Raw genomic sequence first — 21,423 nt, 5'->3', positions numbered from 1 at the left:
GAGGCCCAGAGTGGGGAAGTCAAAACCAGTGGAGCCAGAGACAATAGGTGGGAGAGACAGAGCAAACTCCTGCCTCCCTTCTCTGATCAGACAGCACCCCGGTGCGCTAGATCTGGGTGCTTCAGCCAGAATTTCCCCAGCCCCTCAAGCTCTCATCCTAGGGGGGGAGCTGTGTGAATGGCCGTGACCACCCTTGCAAGTTCCAGGGGGTCAGGGAAAGCGCCCAGAGGTGGTCTGTGGCCTTTGAGATGTTTTGAAGGATGAAGAGGAGTTTGCCAGGTTGCAGAGAGGAAAGAAAGGGCACTCTAAGTCGTGGAAACAGCCTGGGCAAAGGCACAGAGGTGTGAGAGGGTCTGGAGGAGAACCAGAGCCGTACAGAGATTGTTAAGGAAATAAAATCTGAGACGGAGACACAGAGAGAGAGAGACTAGAGAAATAGAGACGGCCACGAGGCACAGAGAAAAAGAGAAACTAGCAACAGTGAGAAACAGACACATACAGAAACGGAGACAGAAAATCAGAAGCACACAGAGAAAGACCAATTAGTGCGGGGGGAGGGGGTTTAGGGAAGAGGAAAGAAACACAAAAAATTGTGAAGACAAGAGAGCCAGGGCCAGAGAGCCTGAGAGAGAGCTGAAGAGGCACAGACAGACAAAGAGAGACAAAGACGGAGGTGGCAGAGAGAGAGACACACGCATTCAATCACTTGGTGAGCCCGGCGAGAGACGGAGATAAAGGGGTCTCGGGGCTTCTTCCCCGGCTCGACCCGCGGCTCACCACCGCGCAGGCGCACTCCCGACCCGCCGCGTAGCGCGGACGAGCGCTTTGTCCCCGCCGGGGCTGGGGCGCGTCGCCGGGCTGGGCTGCTCGCAGGTGTCCTTGCGCCCCCCGGTGCATGGGGGCCCTGGCGGAGCGGCCGGCGCCCCGTGCACGCCCTGAGCCCACAAACATCCACGCGGACACACACACTGCCCCGCGCAGACAAGCAGAGCCCAGCCACACACATCGGGGCCCGCGCCCCCGGGGGAGCCAACAGATTCAGGCAGAACCACCTAGAGTGGTGTCCCCGCAGTACACACAAATCTCTGCACACAGGGCCAGGAAAAACAGGTTCACACATCTGGACATCCAGACTCCCAGGCCACCTGGACACGTGTCCACACACCAACACAGACACCCATGAGCAAACAGGGCCACACGCATACCCCAGTGAACACAAAGGCACACACCCACAAGCGCACACTCACACCCATGCTCCTACCTCTGCTCCCAAGACACATGTACACCCATGGGGTCTCCAGGTGTCCATTCTGACCGGACATTGTGGTATTTGGCTTGTGAAAATGACAGTGAACAGAGAAACATCCTGATTTTGAAATCCGTTTTTAATTATACAGATTAAACAGTGTTACTACGACCAGAGGTAACTTACATGGATCGGTGTGTGATCTGATATAAAAGACATTTCTTCCTATAGACTGTTGCAAATGAACTTCCCAGATTGTGTGCCTTGGTGGAGGGGAGAAGGGAGGAGAGGAAGGGTCTTTGGATTTTTCTCCAGGGTGCCCAGGGCTTTTGCTAACCCAGTCTCACCAACCCCCCCCCACCCCCACCCAGCCCAGCACTCCTGGGAAACACACAGCACGCACACAGCCACATCTCCCTGTGAGGACATCCACAACTCCACAAGGGCCTGACAGCCCTGCGGGGCCCCCAGAGTGTCAACTGCCACCACCCACCCAGGGCAAAGAGTCTTCAACTGCTCACACTTCCTGCTCACGAGCCCTGGGCTTCGCCTGGTGCATCTCAGACATAAGCAAGTTTTCTGCCCGGCACAGTCACTCCCCAAACTCAGGGATGGATGTGCACACAGCCACATTCCAGAGATCTCCAATCTGATCATGTCCCGCTCTGGCCTCAAGCCCTCCAGCCACCAATGCTGCCTGCACAGAGGCCCCTCTGACACAGTCTGTCCTCACATCCCACCCCCTCTCACTCTCCAGCACACAATAGATACTCAAGAAACCGCTGACCAAACTCTGAGGTCTGTTTGTGTTTAATCAGACAATATGCAAAGTATTTACAACCAATTCCAAATCCCCCCTCCCCCCACAGGCCTCGGCCGTGGAACGCAGGAACCCCAGGCCCTGCCCAGAGCCGGGGGTCCCCTAGGCCTCTGCATAGTCATCTGAAATCTACAAAACACTGTTTGTTTAAAAAAAAAAAAAAAAGACAGTATTAGGACACCTTATACAAAGGACACTGGGCAGTCAGAAGGGGATTTGGGAGCGCGCTGGGGTAAGTGAGTCCAGATTCGACTGGGACGGAGACGGGACAGGAGAAGACTTGGGTAATAAACATGTATGAAAGGAAGAGTTGAAATTTCACAGGCAGGTACCACTTGGCCTCCCTCCCCACTGGCAGGGCCTGGCTGGCTCGAGAACCCCTGGCAGCAGGAACGTTATTGCTGTGATGGGGGGCTGTGGGTGAAATGTACAACAGGTCTGGGGGACAGAGCAGAGGGCGTTTTTACATGTTAAATATGAACACACATGGAGGAACATACACGTGCACACACACACACACGCACACAGGGGCCCTTGGCAAGATGCCTACAAACTGTTGGCTGCCCCATTTAAGAAGGACACACTGAGGTCCAGGGAGAAGCCACCACATAGCCCAAGGGCCAAAACACGGTCTCCTGATGCCATGGGCTGAGCTCACCACGTGATGCCAGGCCACAGGGTCTGGACAGGAGTGGAGCAGTTGCAGAGGCCATGGCCACAAATGGAGGCAGACACTGCAGCCCAGAGAAGGAAGCAGGGGCTGCCCGAGAGCACACAGCCAGTCCTGGTGTGTGGCAATAGACACCCCAGTCCTCCCTCCTCACCCCAGTCTAGGCACTCCTTTCCGTACTCGTGAGTTAAAGGTGCCAACTTGGGGAGAAGAGCAGGGGCCAGGCGTTGAAATGACACAGGACAAACTGGGTGAAGGAGGACCTGGGGTTCCTTCCTGAGGCCAGGGCCTCCCAATCATTTGGATCTTCTATTTCTGCTTGATTGCCTCCAGAGCCGGTGAGCTCACTCTCTTTCATGATTGGCTAGCTCCAAAGGTCAAATACCTCCCACCTTCTGATTGAAACCTGCCTCCCTACCCTTGTACCTTTCATTTCTAGCTCAGCCCCACATCTACCTCCACTCTCTCCCCCCACAATAGCCCACTGAGCAAACAGAGGCAGCAGGACTCTCTCTGCTATCTCTAACCCGTCCTCAGGCCCCTTGTCCCCTGGGCTGCCCCAGTCTGTCCACAGTGCCTCCAAGGACAATCCTGTTGGTTCCTGAGGAAGACAGAGGGAGCACCAGGTTCCAATCCCACCTCAACCCTGAACTGCTCTGTGGCCTTGGGCAAGTCACATCCCCTCTCTGGACTCAGTTTCCCCATGGGTAGTATGGGGACAAGGAATTGAAGATCTCTAAGGATCCCTCAGGTCTAAGAAGGGCAGGGTTTGAGGGAGGTGTCCACCCTACCCACCAGCAACAAGTCAAGCTAGGCCTCACCAGCCTGGGAGCCACAGCAGAGGGGGCTGGACCGAGCAGCCTCCACCAACAGGCGTTTCAGAAATGGGTGGCAAGGAGCAGGGTGGCAGGCAGGCCGAGGGCCAGTGGCCCATCACTCCTCTTTGGAAAGGCTCTTTGGCTATCTCTGCAGACAGACCTGGGGTGGCGTGGAAGTGGGAAAGGGCCAGTGCGTGCAGTAGGTTGAGGCTAAGAAAAGGGTGCCCTCAGCCCGGCCCTTCTTCCCAGTTCCTCCTGCTGAGACGCACAGAGCTCCAGGAGGGAACGCAGGGAGGAGGTGTGCGGCTGGCCAGGGGCCGGGGCACAGTCACTGCGCCAGCCTTGGACCCCGCCCCCAGGGCGGCCCCAGGCCCCAAGCCCTTCCATGCCACAAAAGAGGGAGGGGCCTCGTCACTGGCAATTCAGCCCCACAGAGAGGATCAACGGGGGGCGGACAGGCAGAGGCAGGCAAGACCCCACGTCAGGGGCCACCCAGCTCAGGATCAAGCCAAGAAGGCAGTCTGGCCCTGCAGCCCACGCCCTATAGGTTCTCTCCGGGCTGGTACTGGGGCTCGGTGGACGTGAAGTAGTCCTCCAGGAAGGCCTGCAGGTACTCGAAGGTGGGCCGCTCCTCTGGGTCCTTCCGCCAGCACTGGCACATGAGGTCATGCAGAGACTCGGGACACTCGGGCGGGCAGGGCATCCGGTAGCCCCTCTCCACCTGGTCCAGCACCTCGCGGTTCACCATCCCTGTGGGCAGAGGGAAGCATGAGTAGGCTGGCCCCACTGAGGAAATTGGGGCAGAGGGAAGTTGATGGGAACAACGGAGAGGGCTTCCTGCCTAGGAGAGGGTGGCTGTGACCGTGGGTAAGGCCCCCCCCAAGGCTGGGAGCCCTCACCAAAGACAGAGCCTAAGATCAGATGGTCAACCTCTTTGTTATACAGATGGGGAAACGGAGGCCCTGGACGGGGTTTGACTTGCCCAAGGTCACCTGAGCAGAGGGGTCACCAGGGCAGGGGCAGAAGGACCAGAGATGGGCTGTGGGGAGCCCTCTTACCGGGGTAGGGCACCCGTCCCTTTGTCGTGAGCTCTGTCAGCAGGATCCCGAAGGACCACACGTCTGACTTGATGGTGAACCGGCCATAGAGGGCAGCTTCTGGAGCCGTCCACTTGATGGGGAACTTGGCACCTGCAGGACCAAGAAGGGTCGGGGGAGCTCAGGAGAACATCATGACCGCTCTGCCAGATAGGCCCCATTCTTATCCCCACTTGACAGAGGAGGAAACTGAGGCTCAGAGAAGGGGTGTGACTGCCCACGGCCACACGGCATCTGCCGGGAGCCTCTGCCCACCTTGCCGGGCTGTGTACTCATTGTCTTCGATGAGCCGAGCCAGCCCAAAGTCAGCCACTTTGCACACGAGGCTTTCTCCAACCAGGATGTTGGCAGCACGGAGGTCTCGGTGGACATAGTTCATCCGCTCCACGTACGCCATGCCTGAAGCGATCTGTAGGCAGAACCCAGGAGCCTGGATCAGGGGCCACCCCTTGCCCTTCCCAGATCACATGGCACATGCCCAGGGGTGGTGTTATTCCCAGGAGTGGATAGCCAACCAAATGCCCCACCCTTCCCAGTTCTTCAGGCAATGACGTCAATTTACAATAAATACTGTTGGCACAAAAAGCAGGACCAGTGCCCAGCAGGAGGAGGTTGCATAGGGCAAAGGACAAAGGGGAGGCACAAGACAAGATGCAGCCAGGGAAGTGGGGCGACCGTGCAAAAGAGGCCCAGATGCTCCCAGAGACACAGAGGAGCGTCAGGTCCTGCCTGTTGTCCCAAGTCCCCTCCCTGAACCTCAGTTTTCTCACCTGTCAAATGGAATAATAGCCATCTCTACCACCTGATTGTATTAAGGATTAAATTAAAAAGTAGTTGTTGGGGCTTCCCTGGTGGCGCAGTGGTTGAGAGTCTGCCTGCCGATGCAGAGGACACGGGTTCATGCCCCGGTCCGGGAAGATCCCACATGCCGCAGAGCGGCTAGGCCCGTGCCATGGCCGCTGAGCCTGCGCGTCTGGAGTCTGTGCTCCGCAACGGGAGAGGCCACAACAGTGAGAGGCCCACGTACCCCCCACCAAAAAAAAAAAAAAAAGTAGTTGTTGAGCACTGCCTACAGCAAGCAAGTACTAATACATGTTTGATGAGTGACTGACATTGACAGAGAAGAAAACTGAGGTCTGAGGTCCCATAGCAAGTCAGTGACTCCTGATGCCCAGGTAAGGGCTCTTTCTTCTGCCCGAACCACCACTCACAGCACCTGTAAGTGGTCCCAGTAATACATGGGATGAGATCAGTGAGTGTGGGGCAACCAAGACAAGGTCCTTGGAGGGGGCGCTCAAGAGGCCAGACATGGCTGAACCAGGGGGGTCAGAGAGCTCAAGGCCAGGCGTGGGAGCGGGGAGGGGCTGGCTCACCTGAGCAGCCATGTCCACCAGCTGAGGCAGCCGCAGGTACTTGCCCGTCTCCCCCTTGAGAAAGTCCAGCAAACTCCCTGGAGAGAGAGAAAGCAGCTCTAGCCCCCGCCCTGTCCTCCCTGAGCCAGGAAGCAGTGACTCCCAGATCTCGTCCACCGGGGCAGGCCGGCCTCACTTTAAGCACACAGCAGATTTTGTGCAAACCCATCTCTGAATGAAGTCTGTGTTTGTCACTTAAAAGGCAAGCAGGATGGGAAACAACCAAATGTCCGCCTCTAGGCAAACAGAACTGTGGTACAGCTATACTACGGAATACTACTCAGCAACAAAAAGGAACAAACTACTGATACACACGACAAGAAGGAAAACCCTCGGATGTAAAAGATTTAGCTATACGAAATTCTAGAAGAAACAACTCTGCGAAGACATTAAGCCCATCAGCGGCTCTGTGGGTTTGGGGCTGGAGAGCACTATCTGCAAAGGGGTACAAGGGTGCTTCCTGGGGTGACGGCCATCTATATCTCGGTTGTGGTAGGAGATACACAGCATAGCCATTTGTTAAACCTCACCGAACTGGACGCTTAAAATGGGTGTATTTTATCCCATGTAAATTATACCTCCAAAAAGTGGAATTTTGAAAAATAATTAATTTCAAAACCAAGTAAAAGTCAAGCCAGGAACTTGACCCAGATGTGCTGTGGCTCAGCTTGGAGGATTCAGGGAGCTCTCCTTCCAGCCCCAGAATGGCAAATGGCTTTCCAAAACCAGCAAATGGGGGGACATAGATGCATCGTGGGAAATCATTAAAAACGAAATGAACGGAGAAAGGCAACCTTTGGTTTAACTTTCCATTGACCTGGGAAGTTGGTTCTTTCCATTCATTCCGCCTTTAAAGGCGTATGCTCTAGATGTGGTGGGAGGTGAAGCACGTCCCACCTGCCCTTTTGTGAGGACCCCAGCCAGGGCTCACCCACGTGTCCGCGCCATCACGCAGGCCTCACCCTTGCTCATGTACTCCGTGACGATGTAGATGGGCTCCTCAGACACCACCGCGTACAGCTGCACCAGCTTCTCATGCCTCAGTTTCTTCATGACCTGGGCCTCCTGAAGGAAGGCCTCCGGAGACATCGTGCCGGGCTTCAGAGTTTTGATGGCCACCCTGGTGGCGCCATTCCAGGTCCCTGCATGGAAAGGGGTGCAGCAGCCTCAGGGGAGGACCCCCATTCCCACCCCACAAAGACCAGGATCCGCCGGCCTGGGTACCAACTTCAGCTCTGGCCTCCCAGGCCACGTGACAAGCCCGGCCAAGGCCCAGCCCCTTTCTGGACCTCAGTGTCCCATCTGCACACAGGGCACGCTCAAGAAACAGGAGCTGTTGTTCGGATGCTGATTATCAGAGACGTCCCCCAAAGCAGCACACTCATCTGAGAGTTGGGGGACCGTGGTTCCAACTCAACCGCCCTCTCCTGGGAAGGCGTGTTCCTTCGGGTGGCCCAGGTGTTAGCAGATGGAGCATGTACTCGTGGGGGCGGGGGGTGAGGCAGAGCCGGCCTCAGAACAAGGCCACCAGAACAAGAGCTCGTCTCAAGCCACACTCCCCGAACAGTAAGGCAGCACACTAAGTAGAAGGGCTCGGACGTCAGTCTGGCAGGAGTTTGGCTCCCACCTCTGCCTCCTCCCAGCAGTGAGACCATAGGTGAGCCAGTTCCCCTCTCTGAGCCTCGATTTTCTCATCCGGAAAATGGGGATGCTATAGTATCCACCTGTGGGCTGTTTGAGGATTAAATGAGATTTTAGCCACTGGGCCAAGCCCACTGTAAGGACACAGTTAATAATAGCTGCAGCTGTCATTTTATTATTATCTGGTTTTTACATTGTGAGGCCTTAGGGGAAGCTGTGCTCTAAACCAGTGTGTTTAATCTGAGTTTTGTCCCAGCCGGGCCTGAGGCGCCTTGGGCCCATTCCTGCCCGTCTCTGGGCCTCCAGGTGCGAGCTAGGGCTCGGGCCCCTGTCTGTGGCCTTCCCGGCACAGGCCCTCTGGGCACGCGTACCAGGCGCTTCGCGAGACTACCTGGATTATCCAGGGAGGAACGGGAGCCTCCCCCACTGACTGTTCACCGCACGCCCAAGCCAGGAATGAGTTTTGCAGCCACAGGAATGGCTGACGCCATGGATTTTTCAGGTTTTGCTCATGTCCTCTTTTTGTGCCTGTGCCTGGGAGCTGGCTTCTCATCCCCCTCCCCTCTCCCCAGCTCAAAGCCTCCCCTTCCCTGACTTGGCCTGACCTCCAGCCTGCAGGCCTCTGTCCCTGCAGTGCTGCCACCCAGGAACCCCCTCTGCTCTCCTCCATCATCTCTTCCTCTGAAGGGAGGGAAGTGGTGGTGGTGACGCCAAGTGAATACTGCGGCTCAGATGAAACAACCTTGAAAACAGCACACGGCCATCCACGCCCCCCCCCAACAACATACACACCCCCTCGCTGGACGCGCAGGCTCACAACAGCCAGGCCTGCCTCACCGCTGCCTCTGCAACTCCTGTGTCAGCAGAAACCAAAGCAGAAGGGGGCCTGGGTTTTGTCAGGGCTGCGTGGCATTTGTTTTCAAGGACGGTTTGGCCATCTCTCCAGAGTTAGACAGGAGATCATTAACAGGCCTGGAACACGCCAGACCCTGTACTCCTTCTGTGAGCGGGGGCTTCTCTTCCCACAGCTGAAGCTAACGTGTGGACCCACACGGGGCCAGCGTTCTCTCAACCCCACCAGGGTGTCCTATTATCACCAGTCCCATTTTACAGTTGGGAAGATCGAGGCTCTGTCCATGAGTGTGACAAAGGAGAGCTGTGCATGCAATAGCAGGTGGGCTGGGTGGCATCCTGGAAGGCTTCCCAGAGGAAGTGGCACCTGAGCTTGGATCCGCAGGAGGGTGAGTGGTTGACTCGGAAAAATAGCCCTCCAGAGTGAAGCCACCCAGCCTAGGCCACACGGCACGTCACTGGGGCGTCATGATGCCCAGCCCTGAGCAGTTCTGGGTAAACAGGTACCACGGTGTGCGGAGGTGTGGCGGTCTACACCTCAACTTGCTGTCAGCCACCACTGGGGGAGCTCCATGTTGAAAGTAGGGCCCACTGTTCAGCAGAGGTGATGGGGCTCGTGGAGGCGAAGGCTGGGGGACCCATGGGGCCTTGAGCTGCCACTTTGGACAGACATCTGCCTGGTTCGCAGGTGGGCACATGGCGGGGTGTGTGGGGCCGGGGCAAGGCCTTACCCATCCACACCTCTCCGAAGCAGCCCTGGCCCAGCTTGACCTCCAGCCGCAGCGACTCCCGGGGGATCTCCCAGGCGTCCTTGGCCAGGCCCTGAGTCTGTGGCTTGGACATGGGGCACACAGTGGTGAGGCGGTGGCACAGGCCGTCAGCGTGTTCTGAAGACAGAGGCAGGGAGGTGGAGTTCAGGCCCGGCGTCCATGCTGGGGTCTCCGTGTCCCGCAGACTTACACATTGTATACACACAGGCTTCGGGGAGGCACAGGACACCCCCAAGGCCAGGCATCCATACCCTATGTGTACACAACCGTCCCCAACACAGGCCCACACCACCTCGTGCATCTGCTCCCTGAGTCATTCATTCATTCATTCATCAGACTTTAAGCGGGGGCTACCTAGGCAGGTGCCAGGGACCCAGTGGAAACCTGCCCTCAGGAAGTGCATAGTCCAGGACGACACCCAACTTCCCTTAATCACCTCCGAGGACCACGAGTGTGACAGAGGAGAGCTGTGCATGCAATAGCAGGTGGGCTGGGTGGCATCCTGGAAGGCTTCCCAGAGGAAGCGGCACCTGAGCTTGGATCCACAGGAGAGTGAGTGGTTGACTCAGAAAAATAGCCCTCCAGGCAGAGGGCACGCTGCCTCATGCATGTGCAAAGGCCCTGAGGGAGAAGTAAGCCCCTGGGTTGGAGGAACTGAAAGGAGGCCAGGGGGCTGCTGGAGAGTGACTGGGGGAAGGAGAGCACCAGGTAAGGCAGGGAGGCCAGCCAGGTTTAGACTACCCAAGGCCTCAGAGGCCACATGGGCGTCTTTATCCTAAAATTCCAAGGTAATCCCTGGAGGGTTTTGATCTGGGGGAACGGGGTTCAGAATGAAACCTACAGTGGTGGCCAAGGGGACAGAGCGGGATGGCAGATCCTAGAGGGATTCGGGAGGCCTAGCCAACAGAGGAGGAGTAGCGTGCGCTCTCAGGAAAGGCCACGCCTGCACGCGCAGGCCACGGCCACGTGCCACAGGCCCACAGACACCCACAGAGAGCTGTCCACGTGGGAGCACCCAGGCCATGACGCCTCAGTCCAGCCGGGCAGCCCTGAACATCCAGACGGATCGGCCACACTCCCGCACACTCGGCCTGGCCCGCGTATCACGCTCACGACCTGCGCACGTGAGCTCCCCGCCTGCGCGCTCTCTCTCCCGCTCTCTGCTACAATCCAATCAATAGAGCCGCCCCCTCCTTGTCTCCCGGTAACCAGTTCTAACTGGTCCTAAGGCTGCAGGGGCAAATGACACCGGCCTATGCCCCCTCCTTCCCAGCTCACTCCTCCAGGCAGCCCCCTCCTCACCAGGCAGCTGCGGAGGAGGAGAGAGGATAGAGGGGCAGGTTGGGGTGGGGGGAGGGAAGAGGGGAAACAGGGAAGAGAGGGCACAGGGAGGAGAGAAGGAAAAAAGAGGGGGTGGGAGGAGGGAGAAAGGGGAGAGGAAGATGGGGGGAGGGGAACGGGAGCGCACACCCCCAGGGTGACAGAAGTCCTGGCCCTTCTTGGCCCCAAAGCCCCCCTCCTCAGGGTCTGCAGCTCATAGGATAGGCGGAGACCCCCGCATGCTCTCCGAGGGCCTACACTCCCCTGCGCCCAGCTGGCCGCCCGGGAGGCCTGGCCGGCACTCACTGGAGTAGTAGGCGACCAGCTGCTGCAGGCTGTTGAACTGGGTGCGGGAGGTGATGTAGAAGCCGCCGCTGTCCAGCTTGCGGATCTTGTAGTGCTTCACGTTGAGGCCCTTGGCGTTGTCGAAGTCAGACACTGAGAGGCAGTAGGCGCCTGCAGGGCAGGCCAAAGAGGAGCCGTGACCACCATGCCAGCCCACCGATGGGCCACGGCACCGAGCACACCGACCCAGCACGGGACGGAAGGGAGGCACAGGCAGAGCCAGGTCTGGTCCAGCCTGTCTCTGAGCACCCAGTTCTGGGGCGGCCACTGGGGCAGAGCTAAAGGACAAAGGGGCACCTGACCGGAGAGGCTTTCCATGAACGCTTGGCCCTAGCAAGACCTCTGAAGCCCAGGTGTGCATCCCAACTGTGTGACCTGAGCGAGTGGCTAGCCCTCTCTGGGCCTCGGTTTCCTCCGCTGCACAATGGGGCTACTTCCCGGGCTGCTGGGGAGACTCAATGAGCCTACATATAAGAAGGCCTGACACACAGTAGGTGCTCGATAAATGCTGGCAGGGAGCCTAACAGGAATGGTCCCGAGTGGCTGTGTGTCCCTGGCCTAACTGCCTTCCCTCTGTGGGTCTGCCCACGGGCACACTGTCCGGCCGGGCCCTGCCCCTCCCTGAAGACTCCAGGCTCAGGCAGGAGCGATCCTGGGCAGAAGACCACGTACTGGGTGTGGCCTGAAGGCTGCCAGAGCTAAGCTGGGCCAATCCCGATGGCCCCTCCCTGTTTCCCTTGAGCCTGGAAGAGCTCTGGGCTGGAAAAGTTTCCTTCTGCCCAACAGGCCTGGCTAAGCCTGAGCCTAAGAGATGCCTGGGGTGGCATCAGGGAACAAGGCTGAGCCCCAGGGGTAGGGGAGGAGGCTCCAGGGGCCAGAGAAAGCCTTTCTCGGGAAGCAGCACACAGGCCTCATGCTAGAAGCCCAGTCCGCACAGCCCACAAAACCTCTGGACAATCCTCAGGTGGGGGTTACAATCTCCAGTGTAAAGAAGGGAAAATGAGGCCCAGAGAGGGAAAGCAGCGAGCCTCAGGTCACCCAGCAAGTCAGGCACAGAGCTGGGACTTGAACCCATACCTGGGTCTCTAAAGCCTGCATTGGACAGCCATGACTTTCCACAGATGGCCAGGCCGTGTGCGTAGAGAAGCCACAGGCCTGAGTCTAAGGCCAAGCCCTGACCACATGTGCACACACACAGGCATGCCTGTGTCCAGTGGCTGTATGATCACACAGGTCCACACTCCCTAGGCCCTTGGGCACAAGGACAAACCCGTAACAATTCACTCCCACACAGCAACCCACAGACAACTCCACCCCCACGTGTGCACACACATGCCTGGACCCACACACGGCATGCACAGCCACATGACCTCTCAGAAATGCACACACATGACACAGATGCTCTGCCTTCCCATCTCCCACCGAGCCCCAGGCCCACAGGAAGCGGGAGCTCCGTAGCTATGGTGATGGAGTCTGCAACCCACGTGCGGAGGGGCTGGAGAGAAAGGGGTGATCATTCTCTGGTGGGGAGGAAGAACAGGAGAGGAAAAGAGGCCAGGACTGTTGGGGGAAGGGCAAAGCCAGGTCCCAGCACCCAGTCCAGCCCCTGAGGCCCCTAGAGAAGGGGAAGGAGAGGGGCCCATTGCATCAACACCCTCCCTGGGAATAGCCTTTTGCTCTGTGACCCTCAGACTCCCTGACAACCTGTGCCCATTCCTCACCTGAGGAACCTGAGGCCAGAGAGGCTGGCCTCTTTTGCTGCACCTGTTGCATCATCTTTTGCTGCATCTCTGGTCAACCCAGAGTGACTCAGTGTTCCTCAAATGGACCTCCCTGCCTTTGATCCTGTCTTTTTCTCTAGCTAGAGGGCTCTTCCCACCCCACTCCATATACCAAACTCCTATTCATTCCACAATACCCGGCTCAAATAACCCACAAAAGGCTCAGTTCCCACTGGTCAGCAGAAGCACTCATACCTTTCGTGGTCTCACTTTCTCGCACTAGGAAGGTCCCTCTTGGGTTCTCCGCATTGAGCAGTAACCGCTCTGACTCCCGTCTGGTGATCTTGCCAAAGTACCACCTGGGGAGGGAGGTGGAAGGATGGTGCTGGTGGTCCAGGCTTCCGCCCACCCACAGTGCCTCTTCCTGGGATGTGGCTGGGGCCCTGGGCAGCCAGACCTCCCACTCTAGCCCAGGAGAGAAGCTCTGAACTGGCAGCGATGGTAAGCAAGCAGGAGGCCAGAGTCGATACTCACTCCTCGGCCTGGATGGAGTCGGAGGGCGCGACGTAGTTGCTGGGGATATAGCCCGTCTGTCCTGTGCTGAGTGAGTGGGCCAGCCACCAGTCTCCCTCTCTGAGCAGGGGGAGAGGGAGGGAGCAAAGGAGAAGGGAACCATCAGCAATGGAGCCCGATGCCTGCAGTCTTTATAGGTGCTGTGCTGGGGGCTCTTGAGGCTGAGTGAGGTGCAGGGAACAGTGAGATCAGGCCTCTCACAGCTGCCAGGCCGAGGCGGCCTGGGACTCTTCCCCTCCCTACCCCAGATGCCTCTTGGCCAAAGCTGACTCAGATGACAAGGCCCGAATTCACGGGGCAGAGTCCTGAGACAGGAAGTGATCTGCTTTCCTTCAGATAGAACAAGCAGTCTCAAGATGCCAAGAGCCGCCTTGGGATTGAGGGAGGGAGTTCCCTGTCTTTGGGGAGCAAGCAAGTTGTAACAGGAGAAGATTCCTCCTGAGATGGATGTCAAATCAGACCTTCAAAGCCTCCCCAAGTCCTGAGATTTGGAAGCCCAAGCCTGGGAGCTGGTAAGACCTGAGTGGAGGCGAGGGGTGGCTCTTTGGGGGCTTGGTGACAATCCAGGCGCCAACCCTGCAAACTGGAGCAATGCTTGCCTTTGTCACAGATCATGGGTCACACCCACAGGGCTCCTTGACTGAAAACTACAGGCCTCCTCCTGCAGCCTACCCATCTATGGGGGAAACTGAGGCCAGAGGGGGCTGGGACTTGCCCAAAGTCACACAGCGAGTCGTGTCAGAGGGAGCTGAGGTGGCAGAGCCCCAGTACCCAGGGCCCTCTACACTAATTGCCCCATGAGGAGGAGGTGATGGGGACAGGGTGATGGGCGGGAAGAGCCCCCGGCAGGGCGGGTCCCCTGGGTCTGGGTGGGAGTGGGGAGGGGGCAGAAGTACCTTTGCAGCCATCTGAATGTGAACCAGGTCTGGCTGGAGCGGGGGTCCAGAGACACAGAGGAGGGAGGAGAAAGCGAGAGCCCAACAGGAAAGAAGAGGCAGAAATGGGGGTGGTGAGAGAGAGAGAGGCAGAAAGAGCGAGGGAGAGAGCTGAGCGCCAGGCGGTGCTGGGGACGGGGGAGGGGGGACAAGGCGGGGCAGCCACTAGGGCCTCGCATCCAAAGCAATCCAAGGGGACAGGGAGAGGGTCTATGGGGAGGGAGGAGAGGCCAATGGGAAGGGCTGCCTGGGAAATAGGGTCCAGCCCCCTCCCATTCCCACTGTGCAGATGGGAAGACTGAGGCTAGAGAAGCAAAGGCCTCTGCTCAAGGTCACGTCACGCAGCCAGGCCCAGGTTCCTAACTCCCAGATGAGAAGGAAGCCTTCCCTACAGGGTGCAGCAGGGCTTGATACCTTGCTGAGCTTCTCAATCCAAGGCTGCCTTTGACCTCATCACAACCCTGAGAAGACACACAGCAAGCAGGATGTGCTCCCCCACTCCCTATCACCGGGACACAAAGAGAGAAAGGCCCTTGCCCACAGCCACAGTCTGGACTTGAACCTGGATCCCTGGCTCCCGGTTTTTCTGAGCTGCCTCTGACCCATATTCTTCAGCCCATTTTGAAGATGGAGAAGTTGAGGCCGGGAGAGAGTGGGGCTGGGGGAGCTCTCTGAGAACAGGTGAGTACAGGTGAGCATCCCAGAGCCAGGGGCCCAGCCAGGTGGGCCGAGGCTCAACCAGAGAGTGTGGGTCCCTTCTGGATGGAGTGAGGTGAAGAGAGAGAGATTGGGGCTGTGCGGTCTGACTTGGCTGGGAGATCACCGCACGCATGCTCAGGCGGGGGCACAAGCTCCCATGGGGGTCTCTGTGGGAGAGGGAGGGCCCTGGAGTAAGAGGGCGAGGCCCGCCTCAAGGAAAGAGCCTAAAGATGCCCAGGCCCTCCATCTACCTCTCTGTGTGCCCCCACATAGGGTGGGGGATCCACACTTGTCTGTCCCATTTGACCCTCAAGGCCAACCTGCTAAGAAGGAAGGCAGGCCTCAGCCCCCCAGATGCTGAACCTATGGCTCAGAGATGTCTAGGGACCAGCCCAAGGACACACAGCACCCAGGCTGGAGTAACCCAGCACTTTCTTTGTAGAGTTGGGGAAACTGAGGCACAGAGTGGGGCAGAGACTTCCCAAGGCTACACAGCAAGGACTCAAATCACAGGGAAGAGCTGAGATCTTCCAGTCCCAAGTCTTCATGTCACCAAGGGGGAAAATAAGGCATAGAGAAGGGCGATTTGCCCAAAGCCACACAGCGAATCAACAGCAGAGCAAGGGTGAGAACCAGGGCCCCTGTGTGCCCACAGCCAGACACAGCAGGCCTCCTGGACCCCTGCACCCTCCCCAGGCCTCTCAGAGGCTCAGAGACCCTCAGAGAAACCAGGGGAAGATGGAGGAGGAGGCAGCAGGACTGGGCCGAGGTCTAGGTCAGAGACTACAAAATGAGGCAGATTGACAAAGCCAGAGTGTGCAAGCTGGCTGGCCTCTGGGAAGCCCCCAGCCACCCACTCACAGGGGAAGGCCGGCAGGAGCTTGTGCCCAGGGGCCAACCAAGCAGGGCCCCAGAAGCAAGGGTGAGGGTTCAGCTCTGCTGACACTACCCGGCCTTCTGCCAGCAGAGCCTCCACCGCCTAACATCAGCCCATGTGTGAGTTTGGGCTCACAGTCCAGGTTGGGGGTTTTATTTCACAAGGGCAGGGATGGAGGTGCGCTGCAATCTCACCGGATCCAAGGTCCACCTTCAGCCTGGCCCCAGCTTGAGAGGTGCCTCAGAGCCTGAGCGCCAGAATCAGGGCGTCCTGGCGCCAGCCCAGCTCACCACTTGCAGGCTGCGTTACCTTGGCCCTGCAGGACCTTGGTCCTCATCTGCAGGAAGGGGATGCTCATGCCTCCCTCTGAGGATGTAAAATGCTGGCACAGGGCCTGGCGCGTAGTAGGTGCTCAGCATGCATGAGCTGTCAGTATCTCGATTTGGCTAAAAAAAGAAAAGCAATTAACTCTGCAACTCTGTGGTACTCCTCCCCACTCTCCAAAATGTTTTTAAAAACCAAAGCAGCTCAGGCCCAGCCTCCGATAAGGATTTGCTGTGTGACCTTGGGCAAGTACCCTATCCTCTCTGGGTCTTAGTTTCCTCATCTGTAAAAAGGAGATAATATTCACAAAATCTCCCGTGCAGGCAAAGTGTGTAAATCAGTCAGCTTCAAGCCAGGCTTTGGGTAAGCTGATTACTGTGATTATCATCTGAGCCTCAGTTTGCCCACCTGTGAAATGGAGATATCAAGCCCCATCTTCCCATGCCAACAGTCTGGGAGGCTCAAACCTGCCTCAGGTGGCTGTGAGCTGTCTCAGCCAAGGACCAGGGACTGCCCTCACGATGAGGGGCCCCATAGCTTCCCAGATCAGTCCAGTCTGGTGGGGATACCGATCTGCGCCCGGCTCAGAAGTAACAGCGGTGTAAACCTAACAGGTTGAGCAGATGTACTGCATCTGGCGCCTTCCCTAGGGCCTGGTTCCTATCAGATAGGCAGGAAGAGGGAAGGAAGGGAATCACACATTCCCTGCCTGACTCCTCACCCTCCCACATATGGCAAGAGGAGAAAGCACTGGACCAGGAGTCCCCAAGCAACAATTTTACATCCCAACTGCTGTCACTAGCTGTGTGACTTCACGCTACTGACCTCACCTCTCTGAGCCTCAGGATCTTCTTTTTGGAGCCTAAACCTTGTGGGTAACTCAGGCTGGCGTGTGCATTGGGAGTGTGGCAGCTTTGGAACCTGGGACGTTATGCCAGGTGGGTCCTTCTGTTTAACTCATTTGGGCTGTTGGGACTGGCCAGAGGAGCCGTTTGGGGATTACAGGCAAGCCAGGGCAGCTGGGTACGGCCCAGGCAGTCAAGTTTCCGAGCCCTGAGGCCTGGACCCATGGTTGTGGGGAGAGAGCAGGGTGAGGCCAAGGCAAGTCGTGTGAGGAGGGCCAGAAGGGGTCCCTCACCCCATGGTGGGAAGTAGAACTGGAGTGCCCAGGGCAAGGGGACAGAAGCCAGTGCCTGCTGGAGCACTGCCCCAGAGAAGCTGCTGGAATCATCTGGGTGGGAGGAAAGGGCAATTTAGGAAGCATCCCAGAGTCAGACCCAGAGGGGCTCTGACTCCTGAAGACTTAAGACACCGGGGCAGGGGCTCAGGCCAGTCACACCTCAGACCCCAGTGGCTTCCTCGGACCCAAGACCACACAGTACCCAGGATTCTAGGAGCAGAACCGTTTGGCATGGAGATCCAGGGCGTGCGGGCTCCAGGCTGCTACTGTGAGGACCCCAACCCAGCCAGCCCTGGCCAAACCCCAACAGACAGGCTCAGCCTTAAGCTCTCCCTCCCCGACTCCCAGCCCAGTCACAGGTTAGACTCAGAAAGTCCCTCATTCCTGCAGGGAGAGGGGTTGGAGCAGGGGGTTCACAATAATAGACCTTAAGCAACAACAGTGGAAGGACATGCAGGGTGGTCCCTGGGTGAGGTATGAGACATGAGCACCTCAAATGTGGGTGGCCCGTCTTCCACTAAGCCTCTCCCCACCATCCCATCATCCCTCTTCTTCCTCTAATGCCAGCCCCCCAACTCTCTCAGAGGAGCAGCTGAGCTTTGTGATGTGAGGAAGGGCTCCCCATCCACTCCCACCCTCCCTCACCCTCCAATCGGGGTGCCTCACTGCCACCCAAGGGCTTCCCACGGATGGGACTCCATCACTTCCTGGCAGCCCCCAGCCCATCATGGAAGGCAGGAAGACGGAAGGCAAGGGGCTGGACAAAGCAAGACGTGAGGGCTGCCCTCTGACTCTGAGTGAAAGAGGCAGAATCAAAGTTTTGAGAGCTTTGCTCAAGCTGTGACCCCCTGAGACACTCTTCCCATTGTTGCTGGTTGAGATCCTCCAGTACTTCAAAGCCTCTAACCTGAGGCATCCTCCCCAGCTCGGGCCCTTCCCTCCTCCCAGCTCCTCGGCACCTCCACAGAGCTCCTCTTCCAAGGGCTCGGGGTCATGCCTACCCCTCCCAGCTCTGCCACTACTAGCTGTGTGACCTTGAGCAAGTCACTTCACCTCTCTGGGCCTCAGTTTCCTCATCTGTAAAATGGAGCAAGTAAGCATTTCCACTTTCCAGGGCTGTGGCGCTGTATAAATAAAACAACGCAACTGCTCCGCACGAGAACAGGCCCACGCTCGAGGCACGAGAGACGGTGGCTATTTTATGACTGTTCACTCATCTCGTGCAAAATCACCACCCGGGCACCCACAGTGTGCTGAGCAACAGGTGATGGGGGACCCAGAAATGTGGCAGGCCCAAGAGCAGCCCTCAAGGAGTTCCCAGTTTAAGGAGAGGGAGATACAAACAGCCGGAACCATAAGAGAACTAGAGCGGCATTGGAACTCAGACAGAAGCGGGTGGGGGGAGCTGGGAAAGCCCCCTCCCTCCGGGACAGCAGCTTAAGGAAGGGAGAGAGCTGCTGCCCAAGTTCCAATCCTGGCTTTGCTACTTGGTAGCTGTGTGACCTTGGACAAAGGCCTTCACATCTCTGAGCCTCAGTTTCCTCATTTGCAAAATGGAGATGGCCCCTCCCCCATCACTACAGCCCTGGTGGGAGGGCAGCAGAGCAAATACAAGGACATGGGTAAAAATGCCTGCTACGTCTTTTCCCCTTTGCCTCACAAAGGGGGCAGTTCTGAACTGGATCTTGAGGGATGAATAGGAGTTTGCCAGACAGAGATGGGAGAAAGGGTGCTTTAGGCAGCGAGAACGACATGCACAAAGGGCAGGGAGGCATGAAGAAGCAAGAAATGCTTGGAGACGGTGGAGACGTCCAACCCCCTTAGCCAGGCCTTCGAGGATGCTCATGGATCGATTCTACTCTACCCTCTAGAACCTTCTCGCCCTTCTGCAGCCCTGAAGGCCACCAGCCCCCTCCAGCGCTGCACCCTCCCACAAGCTGCCTTTCTGCGAGGGGAACCGCCTTCTTCCGCTCCCTCCATCCCCTCGACTTCACTGTGCTTCCTGCAGGGTCCTGCTTGAAACTCCCAGGCCCTGTGGTCGCCATCAGAGGGGGGGCACACAGCAGGGGCCCTAAGGCCTGAGCTGACCCCGGCCCCGCCCTCTGCCTGCCACTTGGCCTGGACTGGGGCTGCATCCCGGCCACACTCTGGCTCCAGGAGGGCATGGCCTTCTCCACCCAGACCTCACTGGGCCCAGCACTGGACCCTGCATGCAGCTGGCACTCAGTGTGGGCTGAACAGGGAGGGGATGGGTTAGCATGAGGTGGATGGGGAGTGACAGGGGTGATGGGAGGACCCTCCCCATTCGCAGCCTGGGATTAAGGTAGGGATCTGGTCAAACTATTGGGGGTGAGGACAGAAGCTGGGGAAGCGCAACCAAGGGAGCCAGAGACCATGTGAAGCACATGCCGGCGGCAGCCCACCCCCACCAGTGAAGCGCCCCTACCCAGCCCGCCGCCCACGGAGTGTGTACACACCTGACATCCACCTTCCTCCTAGGGCCAGCGAGAGAGAAGCAGAGAGGGAGAAGCTGAGAGAGAGCTGGAGGGAGGAAGCACGGGCCAGGAATGGGGAGGGGGTTCCCCGAGGCTGTTGGGGGGATGGGAGGTGGCGGAGAGGGGACGCAGGCCCTCCGAAGGCAGGAATGCAGCAGGCGTGGAGCTGTAGCCCACCCTCTGTCGGCAGCTCCGCCCTCTGTCGGCAGCTCCGCCCCCAGTGTGATCACCCCAGCTGTGACCACCCCAGGGCACATGACCCAAAGCCTGCACCCCCCCACCCGCCATGACAGGCGTTGCACCCCACCTCACTGCACTCTAGGCAAGGAAAGGAGGGGAGTGGGGAGGAGGGGAAGGACGCCACCCCATGGCCAGAGCCTCACCCACCCCTCGCCAGTTCACTATCCCTGCTCACAGGGGCCCCCAAGCCTGGCAGGGGCCCCCATCCCCCCCATACGCCAACTTGGCCCTAGGATGCCCCATCCCAAGGCTGGAGTCCCTGGAGGTGAAGCAGAGATGCCCACCAGGGTGCCCCGCCCTCCACACCCTATCGCACCATCTCACCCCCTTGCCCTATCCTGACTCCTCTCACACTGGGTCCCCAGGATGGGTCCCCCAACCCTCCCAATGAGGGCCCTCCCTCTACAGCTGCAGACTCTGGCTTTACTGGTTGCCCAGGCTCTCCAGCCTCTCTGTGGGCACAGCCTCCAGCTCCACAGGCCCTGCTTTTTGTAGTCATGGGTCCCCGGCCCAGTCCTGCGCTGATCACATGCCCCTGTGCGGGTTCTGGGATCTGGAGTGCTGTCCAGTTACGGACCCAGATCGCTGTCCCTGGAGCCGTCCCAGACCCCCGACCACCGGCGCCTGCCTCATCACCCCCAGAGGCCCCAGGACAGTTCCCTGCACCTCAGCTGCCTGGACACCCAGCTCTGCCTGCTGCCCATGAAGCTGGCCCTGGACGCTCAGAAGTGGCTCTATCCCAAGACCAGGCCCAGGGTTGGGGTCCTGAGGGGCAGTGGGGTAGGGAGGCACTCACGTGTTGTTGACAATTTGGAGCCGCTCCCCTTTCTTGAAAGACAGGTCAGTCTCTGTCCGCGACTCATAGTCATAGAGGGCCACAAAGGTGGTCACTCCGCCTGCACAGAAGGTGGGGCATGTCAGAACGGCCAGAGCCATGGCTGGGGGGAGAGGTGGACAAGAGAGCCCTGCACCCTGGGCGGGGATGGGGTTGGTCTCCCACCGCCAGCCCAGAGGCCTGGTCCCATTCACTGGGGGTGGGCCTCTACGCATGTCCCCCTGTGCCTGTGTGTCCCGCACGCTTGTGAGGGCGTGTAGGAAGCACGTGCGTCTCTCCACCTCTGAGTGCGCCCACTGGGCTTGAGGGGATGCTGGGTGTTGGCTTCTCTGTTTGCTATCTGTCTTCCCCACAGCCCCAGAAGTCCCCAATAACAGACATCTTTGTTTTGTTCCTCGAGCCTGGTGTATAGTACGTGCTCAAGAAACAACCATTAGATGAATGAAGCAGTGAATGAAGGAAACTGTGCCTGGGGACGTGGCTCTGTTCTGGGGAGGTATGACTCTGGATGCTTCTGCGTGTCAGGGAAGATCTTGGCTGCAGGTAACTGTCC

General features: G+C 58.3%; 1 protein-coding gene across 7 annotated transcripts in view; it reads right to left on the bottom strand.

Moving 5' to 3' along the window:
• Positions 1-1,367: 1,367 nt before the first annotated feature.
• The window catches only part of SRC (SRC proto-oncogene, non-receptor tyrosine kinase), a 56,860-nt gene continuing 36,804 nt past the window's right edge, over positions 1,368-21,423 (bottom strand). For 5 of the 7 annotated variants that reach the window (XM_067708084.1, XM_067708088.1, XM_067708087.1 and 2 more), the window contains exons 5-16: positions 20,832-20,931; positions 19,778-19,795; positions 14,182-14,214; positions 13,247-13,345; positions 12,968-13,071; positions 10,953-11,102; positions 9,288-9,443; positions 7,026-7,205; positions 6,025-6,101; positions 4,907-5,060; positions 4,613-4,744; positions 1,368-4,304 (exon numbers count right to left, since the gene is read on the bottom strand). In XM_067708084.1, coding sequence (XP_067564185.1) covers positions 4,096-4,304; positions 4,613-4,744; positions 4,907-5,060; positions 6,025-6,101; positions 7,026-7,205; positions 9,288-9,443; positions 10,953-11,102; positions 12,968-13,071; positions 13,247-13,345; positions 14,182-14,214; positions 19,778-19,795; positions 20,832-20,931 — 1,412 coding nt within the window. In that variant the 3' untranslated portion in view covers positions 1,368-4,095. The remainder of the gene's footprint in view (positions 4,305-4,612; positions 4,745-4,906; positions 5,061-6,024; positions 6,102-7,025; positions 7,206-9,287; positions 9,444-10,952; positions 11,103-12,967; positions 13,072-13,246; positions 13,346-14,181; positions 14,215-19,777; positions 19,796-20,831; positions 20,932-21,423) is intronic. The other 2 variants (XM_067708089.1, XM_067708090.1) reach the window with 2 other exon arrangements.

The sequence above is a fragment of the Pseudorca crassidens genome, chromosome 15 (genome assembly GCF_039906515.1).
Source record: "Pseudorca crassidens isolate mPseCra1 chromosome 15, mPseCra1.hap1, whole genome shotgun sequence".
In the NCBI taxonomy this organism is placed as follows: domain Eukaryota; kingdom Metazoa; phylum Chordata; class Mammalia; order Artiodactyla; family Delphinidae; genus Pseudorca; species Pseudorca crassidens.
Note: the sequence above shows the minus strand (reverse complement) of the source record. Positions and strands in the feature narration are given on the sequence as shown.